Source organism: Aethalodelphis obliquidens, unplaced genomic scaffold, assembly GCF_003676395.1.
Source record: "Aethalodelphis obliquidens isolate GAN/ISIS:26980383/991018 unplaced genomic scaffold, ASM367639v1 scaffold17, whole genome shotgun sequence".
Taxonomy (NCBI): domain Eukaryota; kingdom Metazoa; phylum Chordata; class Mammalia; order Artiodactyla; family Delphinidae; genus Aethalodelphis; species Aethalodelphis obliquidens.
In genome coordinates this window covers 29990621-30017586 of record NW_020837961.1, presented here as the reverse complement: position 1 = coordinate 30017586, position 26966 = coordinate 29990621, and the positions used below count along the sequence as shown (strand labels likewise).

At 49.5% G+C, this 26966-nt stretch overlaps 2 protein-coding genes across 13 annotated transcripts in view; one reads left to right on the top strand and one right to left on the bottom strand.

Moving 5' to 3' along the window:
* Window positions 1-8540, top strand: part of GATB (glutamyl-tRNA amidotransferase subunit B) — a 75695-nt gene extending 67155 nt beyond the window's left edge. For both annotated transcript variants that reach the window (XM_027117181.1, XM_027117182.1), the window contains 2 exons: window positions 6405-6539; window positions 7899-8540. In XM_027117181.1, the coding sequence (XP_026972982.1) occupies window positions 6405-6539; window positions 7899-8027 (264 nt within the window). In that variant the 3' untranslated portion in view covers window positions 8028-8540. The remainder of the gene's footprint in view (window positions 1-6404; window positions 6540-7898) is intronic.
* A 17-nt stretch (window positions 8541-8557) lies between these two features.
* FHIP1A (FHF complex subunit HOOK interacting protein 1A) overlaps window positions 8558-26966 on the bottom strand; it is a 278113-nt gene continuing 259704 nt past the window's right edge. For 10 of the 11 annotated variants that reach the window (XM_027117171.1, XM_027117173.1, XM_027117176.1 and 7 more), the window contains 3 exons: window positions 22221-22399; window positions 21826-21964; window positions 14868-16035 (listed from right to left, as the gene is read on the bottom strand). In XM_027117171.1, coding sequence (XP_026972972.1) covers window positions 15776-16035; window positions 21826-21964; window positions 22221-22399 — 578 coding nt within the window. In that variant the 3' untranslated portion in view covers window positions 14868-15775. Of the gene's footprint in view, window positions 14070-14867; window positions 16036-21825; window positions 21965-22220; window positions 22400-26966 lie in introns of those variants that run through there. The other variant, XM_027117175.1, reaches the window with a different exon arrangement.

The window sequence follows — 26966 nt, the reverse complement described above, 5'->3', positions numbered from 1 at the left end:
TTCATCTTTGAAGTATTAAATGCTTCTAAGGGCTATTTTTATACTGAGAGGTAGAAACATTTTATTTAGCAAATGAAATAAAGCCAGTACTATGTATGACGCAGGTAATTTGCTTCTCATCTTTGCTAACCAGACGGCGTAGTTGTTTGGCTTTGCCCGGAATGTTTCCCACACATTTGTTTATGTGAAAGGTGGGCCCTGAAGCTCCTGGGGGCTTCGGCCTGTGCGCTTCCCCCGTGCCCTGTGTGGCCGACACTGCTCCCTGGCCCTTTTCCTCCCTCTCCCGTCCTCTGCAGCCTCCCACCCAGTACCAGGGGCTCATTAGTCTTGTCACGTGGTTGCCCCTGAAAGTCAGTCTTCCAGCAAGAAGGGTGAGGCCAGACAGACTGCCTCCCACTTAGTAGATCAAATTTAACAGACAGGCCCAGTGTGTGAAAACCCAGACAAATAGCATCGTCATCAAAGGCGGCCTTCCGCCTCATCTCCAGCCCCACCTGACAGTCTCAGGTGGGCGCAAGGTCCCTGGAACTCAGAAAACTCTTACAAATAAGCACCCGGAAAGATAAAGAACACCAAGGCGGCCGCCTGATCTCGACTTGAGATATCACAGCTGTCAGTTCTTCAGCCAGTAACTTAATGTTATTTTAATGGTGCCTTTGGCGTTTAATATTTATACATGTCCTCAGTAGTGGCAGGTTACATAGTGAGGCTTTGGAAAAGCGCTGCTTTTGGCTAATTACAAGGCACCATGGAGCATACACCCAGCTCTGTGCTGTGAAACTGGGGATAGGACCTAATAAAGGTTCTGTTTACCCACCACCAAGTGAGGCTGTCAAGTATAGGGACTGCGCCACATTTAGGAAAGGGTTTTGGTTGCCTGGATGTCAGAGGAATACAAATGTTTATGAGAGTGTTCAGCAGTAGCAGAATGATTAGATGGCCGGAGGGCAGAAAGAAACTGTATATACACATAAGAGCAAATGAATTGTTGCATTTCAAACCAAAGAGGAAAAAACCTTCCCCTTCCTACTCCTTCTGCCCCAGCAAAGAAAACCTAGTGCAGATAATATGTTAGGTTCAGAGGGGAGAAACTAGAACTGCGGGGGGATGCTGACAGCTGGGTTCAGACAGAGATAGAGACATTTTTGGATTCTGTTGGCTTCTAGCGTGTTTAAAGGAGGTGGGGTGAATCCTGGCTTCTGTAAGGCAATCACAGAACCAAAATAAGAGTCTGATTGTGTGTCCCATGAGGGCATCTCCCTTATGCACCATTGCCTTAGGGGATTTGCTTTTTAATTTTTCTACCTTGTTCTGTTTTTTTAAAAAATCACTGATTTTCTGGTGGGAAAAAAATGGTATTTGTTCATTGTAACAACTTAAGTAATGCTGAAAAATATAAAGATTTTCCAGTTCTACCACCTTGAAATAACTTCCATTAATACTGGGTGAACGGGACTTCCCTGGCCATCCAGTGGTTAAGACTCCACGCTTCCATTGCAGGGGGTGCAGGTTCAACCCCTGCTCGGGGAACTAAGATTCCACATGCTGCACGGCGTGGCCAAAAAATTTTAAAAATTAAAAAAAAAAATATTGGGTGAGCATCATCCCAGGCAGCTTCCTGTGCACACATACAGTTAGCAGGGTGGATTGTGGGCTGGGCAGACAGGAGGTTAGAAAAACAAGGCTTTTGAAAATAAGAGGTTTTAGTGTACTGTTTTTTAGTTTTATTTTTTAAGAAGCCTACAGTTCATTGGTTTTTAGTATAGTCACAAGGTTATAACCATCACCACTATCTAATTCCAGAACATTTTCATCACCGCAAAAACATAACCCTGCATCCGTTAGCAGTTTCGCCCCATTAACCCCTTTTGCCCTAGGAAACTGCTAATCTACTGTCTGTCTCTATGGATTGGCTTCGTCTGGACATCTAAGATGAATGGACTCATACGATATGTGGCCTTTTGTGTCTGGCTTCTTTCACCTAGTGTCATGTTTTCAGAGTCCATCTATGTTGTGTCAGTACTTCGTGCCTTTTTATGGCTAAAGAGTATCCCATCGTGTGGGTAGAACCACATTTTGTCTACCATTCATCAGTAAGTGGACACTTGTGTTGTTTCCTGTTTTTGGCTCTTATGAATAATGCTGCTGTGAACATATATGTACAGGGTTTTGTTGGCGCATATGTTTTCAGATTTCTTGGGGCTGTACATATAGGAATGGAATCTCTGGGTCATGTGGTAGTTGTATGTTTAACATTTTGAGGACCTGCCAGACTGTTTTCCAAATGGGCTGCACCATTTTACAGTCCCGTCAGCAGTGTGTGAGGGTTCCAGTTTCTCCACATCCCCGCCAGCCCTTGTAATTGTCCTGCTTTTTGGTTACAGTCATCTCCTAGTAGGTGTAAAGTAGTAGCTCGTGGTGGATTGATTTGCATTTCCCTGATGACTAATTACATTGAGCGTCTTTTTTATTTTTAGAGTCTACTGTAAAATGTAACACATAAATGTGTTATAATTATTTTTTACTGAATTTGACAGAGGAATCCAAGTAGGCCTTAGGTTTTAGAAACCCTGTGAGGCAGAAGGACTCTGGTTCCATTGGTTACTGGTGTTTCCTCTGACAGAACTGGAAGAGGTCCTACTAGTGACTGAATAACCAGGAGATGAGAAAGAAAGTTGACTGAGAAAATGACTCCTAAGGATGACAGATACGCAGAAAGAGTCATCCTGCCCTGAGAACGTTCTGAACTCCAAAGACTCTCCCACTTTACGTCTAATTTATTATTAATCCACCTCTTGCCATCCGGCTCTCCTTTCCATGACTGGCCATTATTTTCATCCCTGACACATTTCACTGCACCTTGCCCCCAGGTGTCCCAACAGTGCTTCTGAGGTTTACAAACCTCATCCTCTCAGCTCCCTGGGCCCCAGGGGAGTTGAGAGGTTGCTGCCGTGAGGCAGCCCTGTCTTTCAGAAACAGAAGCTCAAAGATTATTTATCACCATGAGCAAACTCCTGGTAACTGTAGACAAAAGCACCCAGGCTCCTCTCACAGGATCCGGTTCTGTCTAATGAAGTAGCCCCCGTCTCCTCCCCTCACCAAGGACAGGGCACACCAGACTCCCACCTGCAGAATCACAACACCCCTGCGGCTAGCATGCCAGGGTCCTGAGCCTCTGGGGACTCGGAGGCCCCGGGCATCGTCCAGACTGCTGGCCAGCCAGGCCCCGGGGGAAATCACCCCAGATGCCTACGTGTCTCCTCTGTGCGAGCCTGGAGTAAGTGCAGACGGTCCACCGTCTCCCAGGGATTGTCCCTCTAGTGCTTCCTGTGGGACCAGGCTGGACAGGGATTCCACAGAGATGGAAGTCGAATTTTAACATGCGAGTGTGCCATTTAAGCAATTTCCTCCTGTCTACTTTGGGGTCTACTTTAAACAGAAATCACCAAAAACCTTTTAATATAGAAAATGTTACATCGTGCAGTAAAACTTACGAATGATTTGATGTCTTTTTCTCCGTTTTAGTGCGTCAGTTCTTTGCACATTTTCCTGTGCCCTGCTTCTCTTAAGGGCCTAGATTGACGTCTGTGCCTTTCTAGAAGAATGACGTTTCGTGATACTTGCCTTTGCCCAGAGGGACCCCCTCTCTGTCTGTCACCGCTCCCTCCCTGCCCTCTCCCTGGAACAGGTCTTTCCGCCACCCTCTGACCCTGGAAGCCCCAAACAGGCAGGGACAGGCCAGGAGCCTGTGTGCTCTCCTTTTGTCCTTCCCTCCAGATTCTTTAAAAATAGCTTTAGCTAGAGAAATGGTTGGGTAGTAGTTAGGAGGGTGTGTGCTCAGTCACCAGGAACTGAAGCCTGAGTTTCCACCGCATGCGTCAGAGCTGGCTTCGGTGGTGGGGGTGTGATCGGGGGTCCCCAGCTTGCAGCACTCCCTACCCCGGTGGCCATTTATTAACCCAGATGACCGGCCCTGCACCAGGACCCCCTTGTGATGCGGTCTGTCTTGGGTGAGCAGCTGCAGGCCTGGGAGGTGCACTCCTGGCCAGAAACAATTGCACTTCGATAGCACTTCCCAGGGTGGTGATTAAACACAGACAAAAGCTGAGGATTTATGCCGCAGCACGAGGTTGGCAAGCACAGAGCCACGATGTTTGCAGCCAGGAGGCCGGGGGAGGCCGCAGAGTCTGGCTTGGAGGCAGCCGGGCCCCGTATAGTGGCTCCCGCCCTGCTGGGCTACAGCCAGGAGGGCACAATCTGTGCCTTAAATAGGAACAAGCAGAGGATTGGATTCTGGAATCCACTGTGTCAGCCCAGGGGTGCTAACTGGGGAAGTGAGTAAGCTGGTATGTTCTAACTCTGGGAGTGGGAGAACCCTGCAGCCACCGGGCACTTGCTCCTGGAGGCTGCTGAGGTGTGCTTCCCTAGGTCACTCCTTGGTACCCCTCCCCACTCTTTCAGGGAGCAGCCAGCCTCTCTGCATGTAAAAGCGTCGTCCCAGCATTGTCCTGCTTTTCCTTCTGAAAGGTGTGGTTTGGCCTTGGTCCCTGACTGCCTCAATTGCCTTCATTCTTGTTATTTTGGCCCAAGCAGATCCAACCAGTGTTTGGGCCTGTCGGGTCCCAGGTGTACTGGGTGCCAGGCAAAGGCTGACCCCTGGGCGGCCAGCTCAGCTCAGCTCTGCACTTTCGGCTGCAGGGGCCTGTGACCGCCAGGCGTTCAGCTCCTCCCAGGCCTGGGCTGCAAGCAGCATCCACACCTGCCGGGCTTTCCTGTAAAGAGTTGCTGTGTAGCTTCTCATCAGTCACTCTTGCAGGTGACTTCTGTTATAAGCTAGGGATCTGGTCTCGGGATCTCCATTCTCTCTTCCTGAATGTTGGACATTTTCAACTAGAAACTTTTTTAGGAGACTCTGCAGATGAACAAAATAAACACTGGTCCGAATCTACCAGTAGGGGGTCATTTAAGTAAATCATGATGAATATTGGATTTTTTTGTTAATACAAGAAAGTACTTCTGTAATCAGTGAAACAGAAGCAGGTTACAAATTGTATATGTGCTGTGATCACAATTATGTTACAAAACAGAAAGAAAACCATGAAAGGGAAAATACTAGAATACTAACATTGGTCACCTTGAGGGGATGGGAATTGGGTAAGATTTCTCTTTGTCTTTTCTGTATTTCCTTCCGTATTTTCTACAGTGAACACATATTAAATTTTATAATTAGGAGCAATGTGTTAAAATTGTAGGTCTTATTCAAGAGAAATAAATCTGTCAGGGAAAGGGGGCAGAGAAGCTCTCCAGACGCTGAGTCTTATCCGCATCACAGATCGTCTGTTCTCCGGTTCCTGTGCTGTGGGCACGCCATCAGTACGTCCGCTGAGAGCAGGGGAGGTTCTTACCTGCTGTGTGCCCCTTTCTCCTCAATGCCTTTCTCATTGTCGGCTGAATACACATTTGAAGAATTGAGTTGGAGGCACTTATGTTCAGTATTTTTCTAAGAGCGGGGACAGGTCTGCGTACGCGGCCAGGGCTGTGTGGTGATCGCCAGAGTGTGCCCTGTAGGTGCGCTTTCGGAAGGATGCCCCACACGCCTCTGGGCCACAGTCACCGTGGGCGCCTGACAGCCAAGCTGAAGGCACACTGCTCTGGGCAGAGGGGCTCGTGGCTGGAAAGTGCTCAGTGCTGACTGCTGGCTGAGATGGAGGCTAACGGGATCCCCTCCCCTTCCAGCTCACACTAGAGAAACAGGCACTGTGGAAAACTGCCCTGGGACACCCCTTCTTTACAAGTGTCTTCCTTTTTTTCCAACTTTATTAAGTTTGGGAATTGGTTATCTCTTTAAGTAGAAAAATACCCACACCGTCAACTGCTCATTATCCTAGCCAGGTTCCGAGCCACATCCACCTGTGGGGATGGATGTGGTAAGCCTTGGGCCCCAAGGATTGTGATTTATGTTTTTCGTTTCCATTCTGTATCTTCATTATGGGCTCCTCTCTCGCCCCCTCCCTGAAAAAACTCCTGTTTCCCAGCAGAGGCCAAGTTTTCATGACCCCCTCTAAGTGCAGTGGTTCCCTTTTGCAGCCCGTGTGGCCCCATCCTTCACCAACATGTCACTGCAATTAATTAATTCCGTGGCACTCCCGTCAGCAGGGGCCCTGTGAGTGATCATCTTCTCACACTCCCCGCCCTCCCTGCTGTGCCCTTGGAGTCGGCGAGTGGGGACGACCCGTCTCCGCCAGCGTCTCCACCGGCAGGGTCTCCGGCTCTGTTCTGAGGGCACAGCTCGGCGCGGGGAGGCCCCGGGTGTGTCTGCATGCAGCTGGGAATCCACTGACTGCTCTTCCACCCCAGCAAGTGGAGCTGGCAGAAGAGCTGACCCCGCCTCTCTCTGCCCGCAGGTGTTTCAGGAACTGTGGAGGAGTAAGGGCAAGACCCCAGCACAGATCGTTGCAGAAAAGCAGCTTGAACTGATGCAGGATGCAGAGGCACTGGAGCAGCTCTGCCGCTCCATGCTGGAGGCACATCCTCAAGTGGTACTTAGCCCCTCGGGGGAAGGGGGTCTTCACGCGCAGCGGCAGGTGGGCAGGGGGTCGCCGGCAGAGGCCCAGGGCCAGGGCCGCCTGAGGACTCAGCCAGGAGCCCCTCTGCTTCTCCCCCTCGCAGCCCAGCAGTGCTTCCTAATAATGGTTGGCCCGGTTTCATCAATAATCCCCCAGTTATTTTTGTCAGTTTTAAGCTAGAATCAAGAGATGAAATTAGGTGACTATTGGAAAAATACAGCTTTTCCTAGAAGGAAAATCCCCCCCGTGGAGCTTGATCTCATGGAGTTTCGGTTGAAGGGGGTGTTAGCAAGTTTCGACCTCCCAGGCCTGCGGCCCTCTCCCAAGGTTGCCGAGCTCTGCTTTGTAAGAGGACCTCTCTATCAGGAAGCAGCAGGCAGCACTGCACAGGGGCAGAGACAGGGAAACACTTCAGTTCCGTGCCTTTGAGAGCTGGGAAGAAAGGCAGAAGGGAAAATTATTTGTAAATTATGGAGAAAATCCTTGACAGGAACATAGCTGGAAATCAAGTCATTCTGTGTTCTGAGCGTAGAACACAATAGAAGAGCTAAAATGAGGCGCATCCCTCCCTCCCCAAGTCTAATCATATTGTCCAGAGAGATTTTTCATTGGGGAACAAAATTGCTAGCATCCCTTTCAGAATGATACCACCTGCCCATCAGCTTGCGGGGACACTAACAGCTCTGTAAAGAGCTCTCGATAAGGAAAATGAGCTTGTGCAGGGTCTCGGCAATCTCCATCTTCCAGCCTCATCTGGAGTGACTGATAAAGACGCACTTTTAGTTTCAGACTCAGAATGCAGCACTGCGCAGATACTCGCAGACGCTGTTGCCGATCAGAAGCAGGAGGTCGGGCGGGTGGCCCTGACGCGGTGGCTGTTTGACAGGCACTCAGCGCCCCCTGCCCCAGCCCTTCCAGCCTGCCAGCCAGGCACTCCCCCACCAGAAGCTCGGGGAGCGTTGCCATCTCGTGGCTTTGTCTTCTAGCGAACGAGCTTCTTGGCAGGGAGTCAGGGGAGGAGAGCCCGCTGAGCCCCTGCAGGGTCAGGGGCTTCACGATCCGGCACCCGGGTCCTGTGCACCGGCTTCTCAGCTGTGACACGTCACAGTCCTCCTCACTCCCTTCGAATCAGGAGGCGGGGTAGCAGACACCTCCTTTGCCAGGAGCCCAGAAACCTCCTCCGAAGGTCACCGCCTCCCCTGTTTCCTTTTCTCATTCTATATCTAATACAGAAAAAAGAAACTGAATTTAAGTTTCCATAAACGTAAACTTGATTTAAGATTTTTAGGCGAGAGCCTCTATTTTCTCCTCTAAAATAATTTGTCTTTAAAGGTCACGGATGTAAAGAAGGGAAACCCCAGGGCCATAAACAAACTGATCGGGTTGGTCCGAAGAGCGACTCTCGGCCGAGCAGATCCAACGGTGATAAAGGAGGTGCTGGAGAGGCAGCTGTCGTCGTGACAGGTTCGGGTCCCCCTGCCACGGCCGGGCTGGAGCCTGTGCGCTGACGTCCTAGGCCCCAGCCAGACGCCCCGCCTGACCTGCGCCTTGAGGTGCAACCTCCACGCAGACCAAGCCTGGCGCCATTGCTTCATCGACATCACACGCTTCCGGGGGAGGTGCAGCAGTGGTGAGAAACAGCACGTCCTAGTGCGCAGTGACGCCGAGCTCAGTGCCACATGCTGTTTCAGATACCGTCACCACCCTAGGAAAACGTTTCATTCCGCAGGTCCCTCAACAAATATTTTTAAGCACGTGCTAAGGGCCGGGCGTTGTTCCAAGTGCTGGGGATTAGCAATGATGAAGAGAGGCCGTGATCTGGATGCAGTATTTTGTTTGCGGCGCTCTCATTAGTCTTAGTACCAGGAATAAGTATTCTCCCATCCACTGAGTAAAAGTGATGTTGCCCATTCAATGCCCAGGGATCCCAGAAGGCAGAGGTCTGAGAATAAATGATTTATTTATTTTTTTGGTTAAAAAAAGACAACAGAAGTTTTCAAATAAATTTAATGAATAAAATTTATATTGAAACATCACATAAAAAATTAACTTACACGTCGAAGATTGTGCAGTGGACAAACCCCCCTCCCCACCCTCAGACCGAAAAGTTTTAAAAGGCGGAAAAAAAGCTGTAACATTAAACTGATTTGTTTTGCCTGGAAAGAATAAGATGGTAAGCTAGTAAATCAAAATCTTGACCTTTAATGGTAACTGTGGTACAGTTAACAGTAGTCCATGGAGGCTGCGTTGCCCTCACCCCTGTTCTCATGGCAATAATACTATTTCTCTGTCGCACTGGGGCACCCCTTTGTTCACTGCACGCCTTTGTTACCTCTGACTCAAAACACTAAAGACCAGTTTTGCAAGTGCTGTTTTTTAAAAGCACATGTCAAATAAACTGTGACATAAAAGAAAATCATTGGAGGCCCTGATTTTACACTGAATTCTCTCTTGTACTAAGAAGAGCACAAACACTTCCGTCATGAACGGTGCTCCAGTGGTAGCTGGGGACCCGGAGAAGAGTCACCAACTTAGCAGCTCGTGGTTCCTGGTTGCAGACGATCGCTCAGGACTTCCCTAACTAGGAGTAAAGAGAGGACTGCCCCTCTTCCCAGCCAGAAAAGCAGGGACCAGTCATCTGGCTTATTTCAGACAAGCATGAAGAGGTAAGGTTTTTGAAAAAACTAACTTTTTTAAAAATGAGTGACTTAGAAGTGTTAAGAAAATATGGTACGTTACATCACCAGGAAGCCGCGTGCCCCTCGCGCATCCCGCTGCAGTACTGAAAACTCCTGGGCCTGACAGTAAAACATTTTCATCAAACCTCTTTTCGAGAGAGAAAGGCAGAGCCAGTTCCCACCCCCCCACCCCGTGGCTCCTGAGTCTGGAATCTGGCGGGATCATGATTTTGTAAGAAATGATAAGATTCAGTTTTGTTTTACAAACTCCATTTTCACCAGAGGTCTGGCTTCTTGGTCATCAACCCTTACAGAAAGCACTGGACGATCTTTCCAGACCATTTTAAATCAAGGGCTTACTTAAGTGGGGTCTGGGAGGGGCGGGGACAGCCAGATGAAGGCCATTTACCAACAATATCACGTCATATGTAAACCGTCTTATGGACTGATCATTTCGGGAGAAAAATGCCATTGCTGGGGTCGGGGGTAGAGGGAGGGCGAAACGGGTAAGGGGGTCAACTATGTGGTGGCAGACAGAAACTCAGCCTTTGATGGTGAATACACTGTGGTGTATGGAGAAGTCAAAATATAATGTTATACACATGAAACATATAATGTTATAAACCAGTTACCTCAACACACAAAAAAGCACTGGATCTTTACAATGCTAACTCATCCAGCTCTGACAACTGCCTGTTGTCTTGAAGACCCACTTCTGAAATCCTGAAAATGAGATTGTGGTGTTGTAACTGCTCATAGAAAGAAAAAACGTATCAAAGCACAGCTCAGATATCTTACCTGGAACCTGACTAGATATTCAAAATATATGTTTATCTAACACCCTAAGAAATTCACAAAGTATGGCTCTACTTGTAACTGGGCTTCAGTGAAATACAATTTTAAATACATTTTTGCATGATTGTGAGTTTAGTCTGGTTCTCTGTTTGCTATTCAGGGGGGAATCTCATTGAAATGTATGAGTTGGCACCACAGGTGAAGCCAGTGCCATCTGTCACTGGAGCCTGCACACCTGGAGGCTGGGAGGGCAACGTGCTGGAAGACTGGCTCTCCCGGGTGCCCTGTGGCTTGAGGAGGGGGTTGGTTGATCGGCTGGTTCTGGGGGGAGGGGAGGGGTGGCAGCCGCAGCACTCGGCATGCTACCTGGCACGGGATCCGTTTTTAGCAAAAGTTCATTAAGTTTATAAAGCAAAATTAATGGACAACCTTTTGTGGGAGTCCCTCTGTATGAGGGGTGGGTGCTGCCATCCACTAGGCTTTTAAACTCTGGGTCTAGGAAGGAGCTTCTTGACTCTGTCCAGGCTTATGCATCAAGGTGAACTTCTGTTCCCATCTTTTAAGATGTAGACAACCCAGGGAAAAAAACTTGTCATTATTTATACCAAGTTAAGGGTGTTTTTAGCTGAGCTCGCTCCATCCCTTCTTTTTGGTAATTATGGCTAATCTGGAAGAAGGCTATGAATTGTTTTCAAGTAAGCACTCTCCTAGAGCTTTGCGTTGGTTGGTTAGTTCAATATATAGCTTACGGCCAGGACCCACAATCCATATTGTGTTTTTCATGTCTATTGAATTTAGCCACATAATTTCAAGGATTCCACATAGGACTATTTGAAAAAAACGACTAGATCTATGTGAAAGGCCATGTTATTTTACCCACCACCAAAAGCAGCATGGAAATGGCTGTCACGCCTCTTCAGTAGATTTTAGACAAATTGCATTTGTGGATTATTTGTGAACAGAGCGGACCCTCGATGGTGAGATGGAAACCGCTGATTGACATCCTCTCTTGTTGTCTCCCTTCGTCAGACGTCTTAGCAAAAATCCTTTAAGTAATATTGTCAACACCAAATAATCTCTTTTAAAATATCTGCAGGGCAAAATGGTACCTTGTTACAGGTGGGCCTTTTCTAGACTTGTCCCAGTAAAAAGTCAGCTGCTGCCCTAAGAAGCACAGACTTCTGCAGCCTCAGCTCCATGAAATGCATAATCCGGCCTAAGAGCTGCCATAACCCTTGTCAGGTTCGGAAAGCACACAGTAAATCTAAGCCTCCCCAAAGATACCTGAGATATGTATGGGACGCATGCGGGCAGACCTTGCTGGCGACCTTGTCCCTTGTGTGGGTGACAGGAACAAACTTCACCATGATGACAGGACAGGAGGGGCGTTCCCAGCTAAAATCGGCCCCTGTCTTAGGATTCCAAGTGCAGAGGCCAAAGAACTTTGCCCCTGTCGCTCTGGTCCCTACAAAGCCTCAACGAAAACCTTTCACTGAAGCCCCCGTTTATCCAGTTAATGAGCTGCCAGGATGATCTGTCCTCCAAAACAAGTAATGGCCTAATAAACGCCTGAACGTAGAGAGGATTTATTGAGGCAAAATTATCCCGAAAACAATGCTCAGTCTTTTGAGAGCTCTTTCTAAAGCGTTAGGTTTATGACGATCATTCAAAAAGGAAAAAAAAAAGTCAGCTCCATTTTCTTAAAATGTTTCCTCCGTGATGTGATTTAAGAAATGGAGTATCAACCGGTTTGACAGTGTTCTGTCTTCAGCTGTTATCTGATGGAGAATGAGTGTTGTGTGATTTACAGTCTGATGGCTGAAGCGAGAAGGGGCCAAGGATATCTTCTTAACGACTTAAAGCGTTGTGGCCTCAGCTACAGAGGGCTGCTGTTCAGGAAGAGCTAATACCCCAAAGCTGGCTGGGACGCGAGGGGAGCCACGAATTACCCCGGCCTGGCCAGTGACTCGAAGTAGCACATGCAGTAATAGCTGTCCCGCAATAAAGTGTTTCATACAAATGGCCAAGGGTGCCAGCCATCTCAAATACACGGCTGGTAGGTAGCAATTACATTGGCCCATCCCTGCGTGAGAGCTGGGTGTGCGCTGCAGACATTCACCGTCACACCGGTGACACGTCCCACCCCCGCCGGGGCCGCACTTCCCAAGGAGAGCAGCCCAGGCACACGGACCCACGTTCAGAATGGGCAGCCTACCCACAACCCCAAACCTCTGAACACAGCTGGAAACCCACCCACACTGACCCTGGCAGCCAGGCTGATTCCGAGACATCAAAAATGACTTTCAACCCCGAGTACCATGGGCTGCCCAAAATGAACAGGTAACCTGAACAGTCACGTATCCTGTCTCTAGATTCTACTCATAAGAGGATGCTCTCCTGACAACACCCTGGAGCCAGGATGTCTCAATGGACTGAAAATCAACAACTGCATCAGACCTAAGTACAAGCCACTTGATGAGGAAAAGGTACCCCTGAGGACCCACGGAAGAAGTGAATGGTCCTCCCTACACGTGACAGAGGCATCGATTCCAACCCCAGCTCGTCAAAGTATTTTACTAAGTCAAGTGGGGACCATTTCACAGTTCCTCTAAATACCAGGGAAGGAAAGGAAGTACCTACTAATAAAACCACATCTCTGAATGGTTACTCCATTTCATGTCTGGGAATCTAATTCACTCCATAAAACTGTATTTTAGGCTAAACTCGACCTGGAATCGCTTTCAAATTTTAAAAACAAACATTTTTAAACATTTGGCCCCTTCCAAAAATCAGTTTTAAGTATCCCAGTGCTCTCCTATATTTTGAAGCGCAAAATCCACTCTACCTAGAACTTTACGTCAGACTCTGAGTTATGAATCAAGGTGAAGGATGTGATGCTCCAGGAACCCGTGACTCACCTCCGCTGCCCGGGGCCACCAGGCTCGACACAGCGACGCCAACCTCAGGGGCTGCACCAAAGCCCGTGTCCACGGAGTCCTGGGGGCCTGTCGCATACAAAGGCATCCACGCACTGGCACATTTTAAAGCATGCCAAGTATCGTTCAAAATCCTTCCCCAAACTCATCGCAAAAGAGATTTCTAAGGGTGTCACCTATTACTTTATGACTAGAACATTCTACTTCATTACCGAGACTTTTCCCATCAAGGAATTCCCATCGCCACCCCCTGCTGTTCAGTATCTTCCTATCTGCCTAGATCAATGTTCATTCCTCCAAACCCCCCAGGATTTGTTCTTCTCCTATTTTAGCTTCCGGTTTCTGCTGTGTTCCCTCTCGCATGTCCACACCACCCCCAAACCATCCTTAACCTAACCCACCTGGCTGTTCCCCTCAACTGCATGGGTTCACCAGTTCCCTAGAATATATTTCCAGGCCCATTTTCTGACTTCATTTTGAGAAACGCTGGACTCAGTACTCTGGTGGAGGGCTGCAGTGGTTTCAGAAACCGGAACCAGCATCCACCTCCAAATAGGTTGGGTTGTCATGTGGGTTTGCTACCAGCACCCCACCATGGGAGTTAGTTAGTTAATTTTCCTGCCTCTCACCCCACACCGGTCATCTCTGTCCTCCTTTAAAGCAAATCTACTTTTTTTATAAGTACCTACTTAAAAAAATACTCTTTCCCAGAAGATGCCTTCCACAAAGGGGACTGTGGTTTTCTATAATAGAGCAACATGGACTCAAGGAGAAGAATCGACACCATCACCAGATAATGGAGAGACGTGGAAATCAGACCAGAAAGCTGAAGAATACGGCTCTCAGACGTGACTTTAGCTTCCTATATACCTGGTGAGTCCAAACTGGAAGATACATACTTGTGCAAAGCAAAGTTGGAGGATAATACATTACAGCTGAAACTCATCTTCTGTTCCTTTCTCTCCATCTCTGAGCCACTGACTTTTCCAGTAGAGACACTTACGCAAGTGCAAGTGGATGTCGGGAAGCCAGGAGCAGGCCAGTCCGCTGGGCCTCGCACGTTCTGGCTGCTGCACCGCAGCCGGGCAAACCATCTTTCAAGACAGACAAGTTTGAAGTCAGAAATGTACAACGAATCACTATCTGGTTCCTTGCCTAGACTTGCAAGCACCGCGAAGCGGGACTCCTGAGAGCCACCCAGCACCAGCCAGAGCTCCTGAGGCTTCATTCCAGGACTGGCTCACTCGCTTCAAGATCCCTGAAACACAAAAGGCAGCCTCGGCTCTGCAGCATCTCAGATGTGCTTCTCTCCTCCACGCCCTTCCTGTACTAGGGCCTGATTGATTAAAACCAGACCAGTGCTCCTGAGGCACCACCACCAGCCCTGTGACCACCCCCGGGGCTCAGCAAGATGCCCACAGAAAGAACAGAGACCCGGGGCTTCCAACTTCCTTCCAAACCGGGTGTGTGTGTGGGGGCGGGGGGCGGTCACCCTGCTTACGTGCTTCTCACCTGCCCACAGTACAGGAGAGTGGAATCTAATATCCATGAATATCAGTCGTCTATTGTCTCATTCTTTTTTAGCCCACAATTATTTTGTGTGTTTGCCCCTCTCTCTGTGGTAGGAAGACCATGGCTCTAAGTATAATTACACCTGGCAGAGCAGGCTGCAGAGCAGAGAGGCACTAATACATCACGGTGGGGCCTCGTGATGAACCCCATGACTCAGAAGGCAGCGTTTCTGTGTGGAGTGAGGCCCCAGCAGGCACTTGGCTTGGCGGGGCTCCCCGCGACCTGTTTGCCTTTGCATCCTGGTTCCCTAAGTGGCTGTACAGTTCCTGTTTCTCTACAAAGTGCAACATATTAGAAAAAGCAAACAGATTTTAAAATAATTACCAAGGTTTGTACAGATTGTATTTAGTTTACTTTTATCCTTTCCCCCACACCATACCCCTCCAAAAAAACCCACTATGAGACAGTGTCACAGATGAACCAGTTTGTTTTTCATAAAACACTTAAAAAAATAATGATGGCTGTCTTCTTACATAAGCATATACCACGCTTTGTTCACACCGATCAAAGTCCTAAAAGCCAAAGTAACATTTTGCATAGGCATAGTTCATCTTGTGCAAATCTTACTAAAGTAAGGCTATTTTCAGTGTTTAGGTAGTGATATACTGAGCAAAGAAAGCTCTCGAGCAACAAGAACGTTTCCCTGCATTCCAAATTCTCTCCAACTACATCTGACTTCCCAGGCAGAGAGCTGAGACCAGTGGATTTGCCTGCGCTGTAAGGCAACACGTGTTGGGCGGAATACAAGTCTTGGAAGTAAAATGCAAAGGGACGGATGCTGTGTGCTTGTGTGACGGAGGCAAGAAGGGCTCCATCTTTATTCTTCTCAATAAGAAGACGGAAGCCACGACGCAGAAGGCCACAGGGGCAGGTGTGCATTCTTACGTGCTGTTAAAGGGCCTTCTGAGGTGGGCACCTCCAGAAATCACTGCCTCCCGGTGTTCGCTGGGTGTGATCTAAGCTGCAAGCTGAGTGACTCCGAGGGATGGGAGAATAAGGACCAAGAACTCTGAGGAGGAAAAACTGAGCCAAGACTTAGATTCTAGGGGGTACAAGGTGGGAAGATCCGGCTGGGGAGAGGAGGCGCACAGAAAACCCCCCTCCCCCACGTATCAAGTATCGTCAGGAAGTCTCAAAGTAGAGGTGTCTGTAAGCAGCTTTGCATTTAACGTTCAGTCACGGCACTAAAACCTTAAAAAAACAAGAACCTCTATTTGAAAAGAAAAAGCTAACAGTAGCTGTCATCCGAGTCGCCCAGGATCTTGCAGCAGAGAATGGAGTGTTCCTGGGCCAAGGCAGCCAGTTCCTTCAGGAACTCGGGGAAGAGGGCGGCCGCCAGCATGGTGTCCCGCACGGGCGGGGGCAGGCTGGGGGGCACCCCGGCCACCTTGGCTCTGTTTGTCAGGAAGGGCTGAAGCACTCGTGGGGGGCCATCCAGAAAACTCCGGCCGCTCCCTGTCCTGGAGGCGTCCTGAACGGGATCTGAAACTAGAAGGAAGACAGCCATGGTCATTCCCCAGAGCCCTTTCCGCCCACCCCTTAAATGAAGTGTGTGTGTTGTGGGGGTGTGGAGTGGAGTGTCTCGTGCGGGTTCAGCTCCCGCTCTGACTGGAGTCTCAAGGCACGGCCCCCAGTCCCCCCCTCACACCACTCTGAGACACACGGATCTGCCCAGATCAGCTCCAGCACTGGGCATGTGACATGAGAGTTTGATCCCAAATCCTGTAGGAGGGCCTTCATGTAGAAACTGTGGCAAGAATATAGGTTTATCAAGAACCCTCCCCGCCCAGGGCCTGGCGAGGGGGGAGAAGGAAAAAGGCACGTCCTGCGGCCGCGTCAACCAAGTGAGGACACGGGTCACTGTGACGGTTATTTAGGGGCCTCCCAGGGTCAGGGTGACCGTCCGCCCTTTGCCAGCTGAGCCCTGACCACCCGGCAGAGCTGCCGGAGGCCACCTGGGTTACACACACCACGCCCTGCCGTCCGCAGCCCGGGCTCTGGCCTCCTGGGCTCCCTGCTGATCCCCAGCCCCTTCTGGCCAGGACTTCCAGCCTTTGTGGAGAATAGAATGGAAGAAGGCTTTTAAAGGCTGGAAATAACGGAGAGGAAGCTGGGTGCTGATAAGACCAGACTGGGAACTTCCCGCCACCGTGGGCAGCTCGTGGCAGCAGGTGGCTTGGACCTTCCATTCAAGGAAGGTTTCCAGGAGTTTCGATTTCAGTTTCAAAAATGTAGGTCTAAGATGATATGAACCAAACTTCAACATACCCAAGTGATTTGCATTTTCATATCAAATCAGTTTTACCAATTAAAATGGTTCAACTTTCCCAACTATTTAATTCCTGAAGCTCTCCGGCCTTCACATTGACAGGAATTATTTATGCCTTCTTCTGCCCCCGACTCAAACAGACTCATTACTCCTTATAAATCATTATATTCAAGCTCTTCATTATTTTGGCTGCTTTTTAGAATTCAGTCCCATTTTTCAACACTCTTCTCAGAGTGTCGCGTAACTGTGGTACTAAAAATTCTTGACATTTATAGTACTTTCCACATCTCACTACTATCGTCGTTAGTGTTAAAAAAAAAAAAAACTTCCGCTTTACTGCTTCAAATATCCTTTTAGATTAAAGCTTATCACAGTTCATGCCATAAAGAACTGGAGAAGTTGTTGAGAATCTGCTGCTACCTTTCAGCAGAAACTCACAATATGTCTTGACAACAGAATGAGGACGCAAGTGTTGACCTCCCTGAGCACACTGCCACGCTTGGGGGACCACGCCTGAGTACCTCCACCCCAGCCCTCCAGCACTGCGGCACCCGGCTCTCCAAAGGGCCCGGCGAGGCTCACTGAGGAAGCTGGGCTGATGCCGCGGGGGATGGGACACTCCGGGCACCAGCCCCAGAGCCACACTGCTCGTGCTGGTTCCCCCACCTGGCATTCCCTTGCCCGTGTCTGCACACCTAAACCTCACCAGGCTTAGACTCTGCCACTTACTGGCTGAGCGACACCAGGCAAGTTGCTTTACCTCTCTGTATTTAATGTCCTCATCTGTCAAAATCTCATGGCTGTAAGGATTAAGTGAGTCGATAGGTATGATGTACACAAGGACCTCTTGGTAAGTGTCAGCCATCACACCACCGTCAATTCAGCCGTCACTGACTTCACAGACCACTCCCGTTTCCTGCCCTGGAAGTGATCCCCTGCTCTAGCCTCCCACTCATTTTATTTACCAACTGGGGCTTGCAGTGCCCTTCAGACTTGCGTCGCTGTTTATGCTCTTTCTCCTCAACCAGACTTCCAGGTTTCTGAGAGCTGAGCCCCTAAACGACATGTCCCTCATGGCCCCTAACACGCTTCCTCATCCACAGAAGAAGCTAATAAACGTTTGCTGAATGAACGAGGGAAGGGACCGACCAACGTCAGGTCCTCCCTATACCTGATCTTACTGGAGCTGGTTCATTTCCTCATCTCCGTCTTCCTCTTTCACATTCACTCCTCTTTTCCCCCAGAAGGGCTTTGTGGATCATTTATCCAGCTCGATCCAGGAATTTAAAAAGCGTCATCGCTTAGGCTCATTTACCTAGTTTGAATCTAAGAATCAACACTGTCTTCGCTAATGAAGGCAGGCGGGCGCCCAGGGAGGGAGACGGAGGGCCAGCAGGGAAGTCCTGGCGGTGGTTCTGTCCCGTCAGCGTGGGACTGGCCCTTCCGTGAGTCAGACTCAACTCAAAAACAAGGAGACCCGAGTTATGGTCCCTACCTGGCAACTGGCTAATCATATAACGTCTCAGTTTCCTTTTCCACAAGAAGGAGATAATACCTACCTGGTCCCCTTCTAGAATTAGAGATCAGTGAAAGGACTCTGAATACAGCTAAATACTAGAAAATACCACCTCTGTGGTTTGAGGGGAAAATGAAAAGACTGGCAAGTAGCTGAGCCTCAGAGACCAATAGTCTCAAGAGTGACAATGTGACAGGAGCACAGAAAGTCCACCCGGACTTCTCCTTCTTTTGGAAGCGTTAGGCTGGTTTCACCAGGGCCTGCGTGACGGAGCAGCTCGGGCTGCGGGCGTCCATCGTAAAAGGGCCCAGGGCACGGCTGCAGCACCCGGAGCAGAGGCAGGGAGGAGGGAAATATAAGTAAACGTCAGAACTGGGAGTGGTTTCCTGAAACGTTGCCCTGGGTCTGAAAAGCCACAACAAAGGGTTTTCAAGATACTACTGGGAAGACTTGAGAAGTTAGGAGAGAAATCCGTTCCCCCTCACCTCCCTGTCAGCGGCATCAGACAAGGCGCACAGCGCACGGACGTGGACACCCCAGTATGTGGCCTCTTACAGGATTCTAGTCACTCATTGCTCTGTGTCCCGGTGAGAATAGGGCTCCCAGATTCATCTCATTTATAGGCAATCACATCACACGCAAGGCTTCAGCTTTGTACAAGGGGACGGAGACCTTCGTCATTCTGTGAGTTGAGAGATTTTTGAAGTTGAGGGGAGGGTGTCACTTTGCTAACCCGAACGAAGTTAGGAGGTTGATCTGAAAAATTCCATCAAACAGAAGTCTTCGATCCTGAGAGTAGCTTCCTACAAGTCAATGTCCCCTGAGAGTCACAGACCTTGGGAATCACCCCCCACAGCTGCCTAATTGACCACCTTACGCAGTGGGAACAAGACCCCCCTGGGCACGTATCTGGCAGCCGCCACCATCAGTCTGAGGCCAGGACAGAGCACAAGGCATGCTCACCTGGAGCGTGCAGGTCAAGGAGGCTGGTCAGGGTGTGTAGGCACCCGAGCTTAGTGATCCTGGCTGACCACCCGGGCCTCTAACTTCAGCTTCCTTCTATGGAAATGAAGCTAACAGTACCTTTCTTGCCCATTGCACAGTGCTGTTTGAAAAGTAAAACTGTCGGGGAAAGCACTTTACAAACTGCAAGATACAAGTGAAGACCAAGCCCAGAGTGCAGTGTGGGGAACGCAAGTCACCTTCTGTCTGGAAGACTGCAAGAACTGCCATAATCCCTTGCAGCTCTTCCCATCAAGAGGTGGGGGGTCTGCTTCACTCCTGCACCTGGGCTGACCAGTGGCTTGGCCAACAGAATACAGCAGAATCGACCCGGTGGAGTCCCGAGCTGGTGCCTCAAGAGACTGCGTGTGCTCACGCTCTCACTCTTGCAACCCTACAGCCATGAAGCCGCCAAGCCAGGGCTAACCTTCTGGATGACGAGAAACGCGGACCCCCATCACCACGGCCAGCAGCCACCCCCGTGAGCCGGGCCATCCCAGATGCCCAGCCGCCCGCTGACGGCAGCCCCCGAGCGAGTCCTGCCAGCATCAGCCATGCCCGCCCGGGCCAGCAGATCACCCGGGCAACCACACAGACTCATGAGCACACATGATGGCTTTGTCTTGAGCCCCTGAGCTTTTGTGGTGGTCTGTTACGCGCAAAAGCTAGCTGAGGCACCGTCTCTCCCAGGGTGAGTCACACAGTGTGCCCCCTGCTCAGAAGGGACAAGCCAACAGGCCGACTGTCCACGGGGCTAGGAGAGGCCACGTGGGGCCTGCAGGCCACCTTCCCACAGACGTGGGCGCTCCTCCCCTCCAGAGATGGCCCACCTGCTCTCATCCAGGGCCAAGGCTAGAAGCTGCCCCTCATTTCACCAGTGGCACAGGGCCCCCCTTTCTTTCAAAGTGTGCCTTGTGGTGTCCTAATGCCCTTCACACCCTGAGTCCTACAGCCAGAAAGGACTCGAGAGATGGAAGACAAACCCTTCACTTAAGAGTCGAGGAGAGACTTCCCTGGTGGCACAGTGGTTAAGAATCCACCTGCCAATGCAGGGGACACGGGTTCGAGCCCTGGTCCGGGAAGATCCCACATGCCACGGAGCAACTAAGCCTGTGCACCACAACTACTGAGCTCGCGTGCCACAGCTACTGAAGCCCACGCACCTAGAGCCCGTGCTCTGCGACAAGAGAAGCCACCGAATGAGAAGCCCGCACACTGCAACGAAGGGTAGCCCCTGCTCGATGCAACTAGAGAAAGTCCACACACAGCAGTGAAGACCCAATGCAGCCAAAAATAAATAAATAAAATTAAAAATTTAAAAAAAAAAGGCTTCCCGGGTGGCGCAGTGGTTGAGAGTCTGCCTGCCAATGCAGGGGATGCGGGTTTGTGCCCCGGTCCAGGAAGATCCCACATGCCGCGGAGCGGCTGGGCCCGTGAGCCATGGCCTCTGAACCTGCGCGTCCGCAGCCTGTGCTCCGCAATGGGAGAGGCCACAACGGTGAGAGGCCCGTGTACCGCAAAAAAAAAAAAAAAAAAAAAAAAGTCGAGGAGCACGAGGCCCAGTGAGGCCAAGTGACCGAGATCAAACAGCTACACAGAGGCAAGGTCATGCCTTCACAGGGCTGGGGTTTTTTCAGCTTCCCTCAAAGGTTTAACACTGCCCCGAGTTACACTTCTGCCTCTCACTCCAAATCGTGTTTCCGATCACATGCTTTAGCCCCGGACCAAGAGCCCTGCTCTCTCCACTGTTCACCTGCCACAAAGAAGCCTGGCTTGTCCAGGGGAGATGAGCAAAAGCCAGCGCAATGTGGGCCGTTCCCTGGCTTGCCCTCTCACCAAGGCTGAGGCCACAGCTCAGGAGACAACTGGCGTCAAACCTGCGCCAGCAGAGCCCACGCGAGGCCAGGCAGCCCCGTCCTCAGGCCTGGCCGCCGGCAGGGTCCTCAGGCTCCGGTCGGCCGCCACCCCACGCCCCCCGCCCACTTGGCCAGGCCTCCTGAGCCGATGGAAGGCGCGCTCAGGAGGGCTAAGGGGTGCCTAAACTTTACTGCTTCTTACTGCTCCAAGGGAGTGGGTTTTACCTTCCAGAGCCTAAAGCACATTCATTTGGGGCCCAAGAGTATCTGAAAACATGATAAAGAGAACGGATGCCCTCCTCAGGGTAGGACCGGCCAAAACACGGCTCAGGGTGTGCACATACCGCTCCCTTCTGGCCCACACGTGCTAAGTTATTTATTCTAGCGGCAGTCCCCACATCACTCCTGCCCTGCACTACTCGGTTAGGAACGCAAGTGCCCCGCTAGACCCTCCAAACTGAGACCAGGCCGGGTGCGGGCAGGGTAGACTTTCCTTTGGGTTTAAGGACGCTCAGGGGAGGCTCTTCCCTGCTGCTTAAAAATGGAAATCTATTGAGATGCTTTTAGGGTCCAGGAGCTGAAGCAGCACCTGTGACTCCACGTCGGGAAGCTGGGAAAAGGGAAGAGCGGCTGACCTTTGGTGGGTGCCTCAGGGCTCGGGTCGGACAGGTCCACGCGGAAGAGCAGGTACTGCTGGGCTTGGATGAGGAGGCCCGGGAAGTCTCTCTCCCCAGAGGCGAACTGCTCAATCTTGTTCTTCACAGATGCGAGGACCTGTCAAAAGCAGCACTAATGACGCTACCACCTCAGCACAGACTTCCACCCTGCATCAGGACATCTGTCAGGCAAAGGCCCCGCCGCAGGGTTTTAACTGCCTGGGTGTTCTGGGGAGGACCCTCTCGAAACGTCAAACCAAACGAAGCTTCTAAAGCTTCGCAGTTTGTCTAGACAAATCAACACAACCAGCATAACAGGTAACAGAAGGGGCAGGAGAGCAAATGGATGAGAACGGGGCGGGGCAGGGCGGTACCTGGTAGAGGGAGCGCACGCTGGGCTGGAAGACCATGTTGGTGTTGAGCAGGAAGGAGCGCAGGAGGGGCTGCGGGTAGCTGGCCAGCTGCGTGATGATGCCGATGAGCAGCAAATTCACGTGCAGAGAGTTCTCCAGCATGTTCTCCAGCTTGGACAGGACCACGCTGATGAACGGGCCTGTGGAAGGACACGAGGCTTCAGGGCCGGCTGCGGACACGGGCCATCTGTCCCGAAAACCAAGGAGCCGCCGGGGCCACCGGGTGCAGCCGACGCGGCCAGGTCGCCTCCTGCCTCAAAACCAAACCACAAGACACACCACCGCCACGAAAAGAAAGCAGAAACACGGGCGTGGTAGCTAGTATTTTGACTCCCAGAGCAGTTTTAATACTTTGAAAATTATCATAGACCTTTAAAAAAACCAGATGACCAATAATTTAATTTTTAAAATCAAAATATACTTTTCATACTATTTCTGTATCTCCTGGGGCTGTCAGTGCTCAAAAACATGGCATTCATCATCCCGCGATGCTGTGTGCTGTAGGGCGTCATGCAAACATTAGAGGCCATTAAAAGTTTTAGGGCTTCCCTGGTGGCGCAGTGGTTGAGAGTCTGCCTGCCGATGCAGGGGACGCGGGTTCGTGCCCTGGTCCGGGAAGATCCCACATGCCACGGAGCGGCTGGGCCCGTGAGCCATGGCCGCTGAGCCTGCACGTCCGGAGCCTGTGCTCCGCAACGGGAGAGGCCACAACAGTGAGAGGCCCATGTACCGCAAAAAAAAAAAAAAAGTTTTAGTAACAAAAAAATCTTCATGTCGTTAAAGAATAGCAAACACATACAACTATGTTTACCAAACAGCAGCACTGTGAACGGGGGACTGTCTGTCCCCCAAAAGCACCTGAGAAAGACTCTGTCTTGTCAGTGTCACAATGTGGAAGAACCAGAAGAAGAGAAGATGAGAGGAAAAGGTGGGCTTGGCTGTAATTTTAGAGCCATGCTTTAATTTTCAGGGGGAGGTGGGGATGAGAGAGAGGGAAGGGACTCAGTTTGGAGAGCTGGAGTTTGGTGTGTCCTAGGCTCCTTAAACAAGAAAATCCCTATCACTATAAAAGCAGTTTGTAAAAAAACAATAGGCAAAAAGAAGCTGTGACTAATCTGGGCCACTAGAAAAATAATATGCTTTCTGTTTGTGTTCACTGAAGACAGGGAACATCCAGGCAATAAATCTGTCATTACTAAAACTACTTGAAGATGTTTTCCATTTTCACCATAAAAGTGGTCCATTAAACAAAATCAATGAGAATTTTCTGTTTCCCCCAGTGGAGCTATTGATGATGTCACTAAACCATGGCATATTTATGACAAAAGCACATAACCCTTGATAAATAAGCATGTCTTATGAAGATTTCACCAACATTAATATGAGTTTAGCAAAAACATACTTCATCACAAGATGCTTCATTCAGAAGCCTTGGTTAGCGGAAGAGTTAAACCCTTTTTGTAAGAAAGCAGAAGCTGTCTGTGAGAAATGGGAACAGCAAACCACACCTGCAAGTAACAGGATAATGGCAATATTCCCGGTGCCACAAGCACAGAGGATGTCTTCTTAGGGGCCTGGGAACTCAGAAGACACACTTTCCCTTTGTGTGTTGAGATTAGCCCCAACTTCCCCATCCCTGGGGGTCGGGGACAGAGCTCCTGAGTCACTTTCCATGGCACAGGAGGTCAATGAACTCTTTGAATAGAGAGCCCTTGCTTACAAAACTGGGAGAGTTTGCCAAACACATTCGGAAACTCTGGACTGGAACCCCATTTTGAAAGCAACTTGATGGGGTTCCATCAAGAACCCCGAAAATGTCACCGGTAGCTCTTCTTAATTCTAGTCTTCCAGGCAGACAGGGGAAGGCTGCTGCTGTCCTCACTCCTCCACCCCAGACCCGGGCTTTCCCCGCAGTCCCTGGGGCTCAGCATCTATTTCCTTCCAGAGGAGTAGAGACAGGTGAATCAGGTGATACTTGGGTGGAAAGAGTCTCCTATAAAACCTGTCTCCTTAGTGGAGCCCTCAGCTTCTCTGCCATAGGCCCAGACTAGAGCTGGCCTCACCTGGCCATCCTACAAAAACGAAAGCTGCACGGTGCAGCGGCAGGGGACAAAGTCTACAGTCCATCACTACTGAGAGGGAGGAAAAAACCCAGCCTGCCCCCGCGCCCTGTGAGAGTCAGGGTCATCGCTGTCTCACTTGAACGACAGAATATTAGGTCAAGGTCAGCAGATTGTCATTATAATCCACTAACAACATTAATTACAGCTTCTTAGGCGTGTGCAGTAAGAAACATATATTAAACACTTTCAAGTTCCTGTTTTATTCTTAGTTGCTTTCTAGCACTTAAAAAAACCTCCTTAGCAAAATGCAGTTGCTACGGGAAACTGGCAAGCAGCTGAAAACCAGAAAAGTCAGCTACAATTCAGAAAGCTACAGGTGTGGGGGGGTGACGCCGGGTGTATTTTTTCCCCTTTTCTTCCAGGAAGACAGATAACTTCCGCACCTATAAAATACTGAATTTTCAGAACAACTAATACTATGGCGTTTCCTTCTCTCCCCTCAAGCCCTCTTTTCCCTGCCTCAGTGGCCCCCCACCCCAGCTCCCAGACTCCGAGGGGAGCTGCCATCACCCTGCACCTCAGCTCTGCAGAGTCCACCCTGGAACATCTCCCAAACGTGGACCGCCACCTCCCCTGCCAGAACTGCCTGACGCCAGAGACGCCTCATTTCTTGTCTGGACTTCAGCAACGGTTTTTCTATTCTAATAAAGACTAAAATGATTTAAAATTTCTCTGCTTCAAGCAGTATAAGAATATAAAGAACAGGCCTCCTCCCTGGAGGTAACCCATGTTAACAGATCCAAGTGTATTCTTCCAGAATGTTTCACATACGTAATAAGTACTAATAACTGAATTATCATTCAGAACATTTATTAATCACTTATTATGTGCCAGGCAGTGTTCTAAGCACTCTTAAAGTATCAACTTACTTAAATATTCACAACAACCCTACAAAGTGTGCTTATTATTTATCCACATTTAAAGATGACCAGAATGCCAAGTGCACAGTTAGTAAATGGAGTCACAATTTTAATTCAGACCATCTGTTTCCAGTGCCAGGACTCTTAACTGACACACTATCTTGCCTCCCAGGGTGTGTGTGTGTGTGTGTATCTCCTGGTATTTTTTTTTAAACAAATGATAAAATGACAACACTGTCTACACACCGTTCAGCCCCTTGCTTTTCCACTGCACAACAGCTCCCAGAGACCGTCCCACATCAGCACACACAGAACTGTCTCATTCATTCACAAGATATTTGGTTGCCATGGGTGTTGCATTAGCAAAACAGTCCCCTACTGGTGGACATATAGGTTATTTCTAGTCTCTTTCTATTATAAACAACACTGCAATGAACATCTTTGTGTACACATCTCAGCACATCCGTGTGAGCACAGCTGTGAAAATGTTCCTAGAAACATTACTACTGATGCATTTCAAATCCTGATATGATGACAAGTCTCTTACTTTGATCTTCCTGGCACTAACCTCTCCTCACTCCAGTGCTCTCTCCCCACTCTCCAAGGCTAGCCTTTCCAAACACGGATCTGGTCACATCATTCGCCAACTCTGATAATTCCAGGGCATCTTCAGTGCCAGGAGCACAAGGCCCCCATTCCTCAGCGTGGCCCAAAGGCCCTCCTGGGCCAGCATCAACCAATTCTGTGGCTTCCTCTCTACCCCCCAAGACCCATGCCTTGTCACCCCCATGTGCTGTCAGGCTCCTTTTCCTTGCCTGTTTTTTCCTCTGCCTGGACTGTCATTCTCAGCTCCTTTTACCCAGAAGCTTCTGTTCACTGTGCCCCTCCTCTGTGAAGCCTTTCCCACTCCCCACACAGGGCTCCCATAGGATTTGGATACAATGACGAACACATTTCTCACTAAGAGAGTATAGTTCTTTATTGACGTCTCTTCTGAAAGTCTACAAATCCCTTCATTTTTGTGTCCTTAGTACCTAGCACATAACCTGTCAACTATTAGGGGATCAATAAAAGATTGCTGACTTCATGAATAAATAAAATTAATTAGATAAATGAAATGCAATGCTTTGATTTTGCTGAGAAGCAAATTCATTTCAGTGGAAATCAGGATTCCATGGAGAGAGGGAAGTTAAGCAAATGCTGCAGAACAAACTCAGAAGTTTAGACACTACAAAGTTCACAAACGTGGAAAGAGAAAAGACGTTTCCTGAAGCTGTGTACAAGCTTCAAAGGAGGAAACAGGCAACGTTTTAGTTAAAATTACCTATACGTACCCAAATCTCAGGTTATGTTTTGGCGGTGTTCAGGTGTATCATATTCAAAATATTGATGCTATTTTATAGGTGGTGTATTAGCTTTTTTTTTTTTTTTTTGCCCTAAGCTATACTTTATTTCCTCAATTTGCATATTGCCCAGGGATGAAGCTCCTTGTATAGGCTGGCATTCTAAAGAACAATCTTAATTAGCAGTGGGTAGTCCTGATGTCTTGGAGAACACTGCAGACAAAGTAGGATTCCTGCTGGGGGAGAGTAAATGGAGCAGCCCTAGGGCAGAGTTGGGACTGAGCTAGGCTACTCTGCCCTCTTCCTCCCACCAAGCTCTCCCCACCCTCCCCTTATAAACTGGGAAAAGCCAGATTATCTAATCCTTTTTACTTATGATTG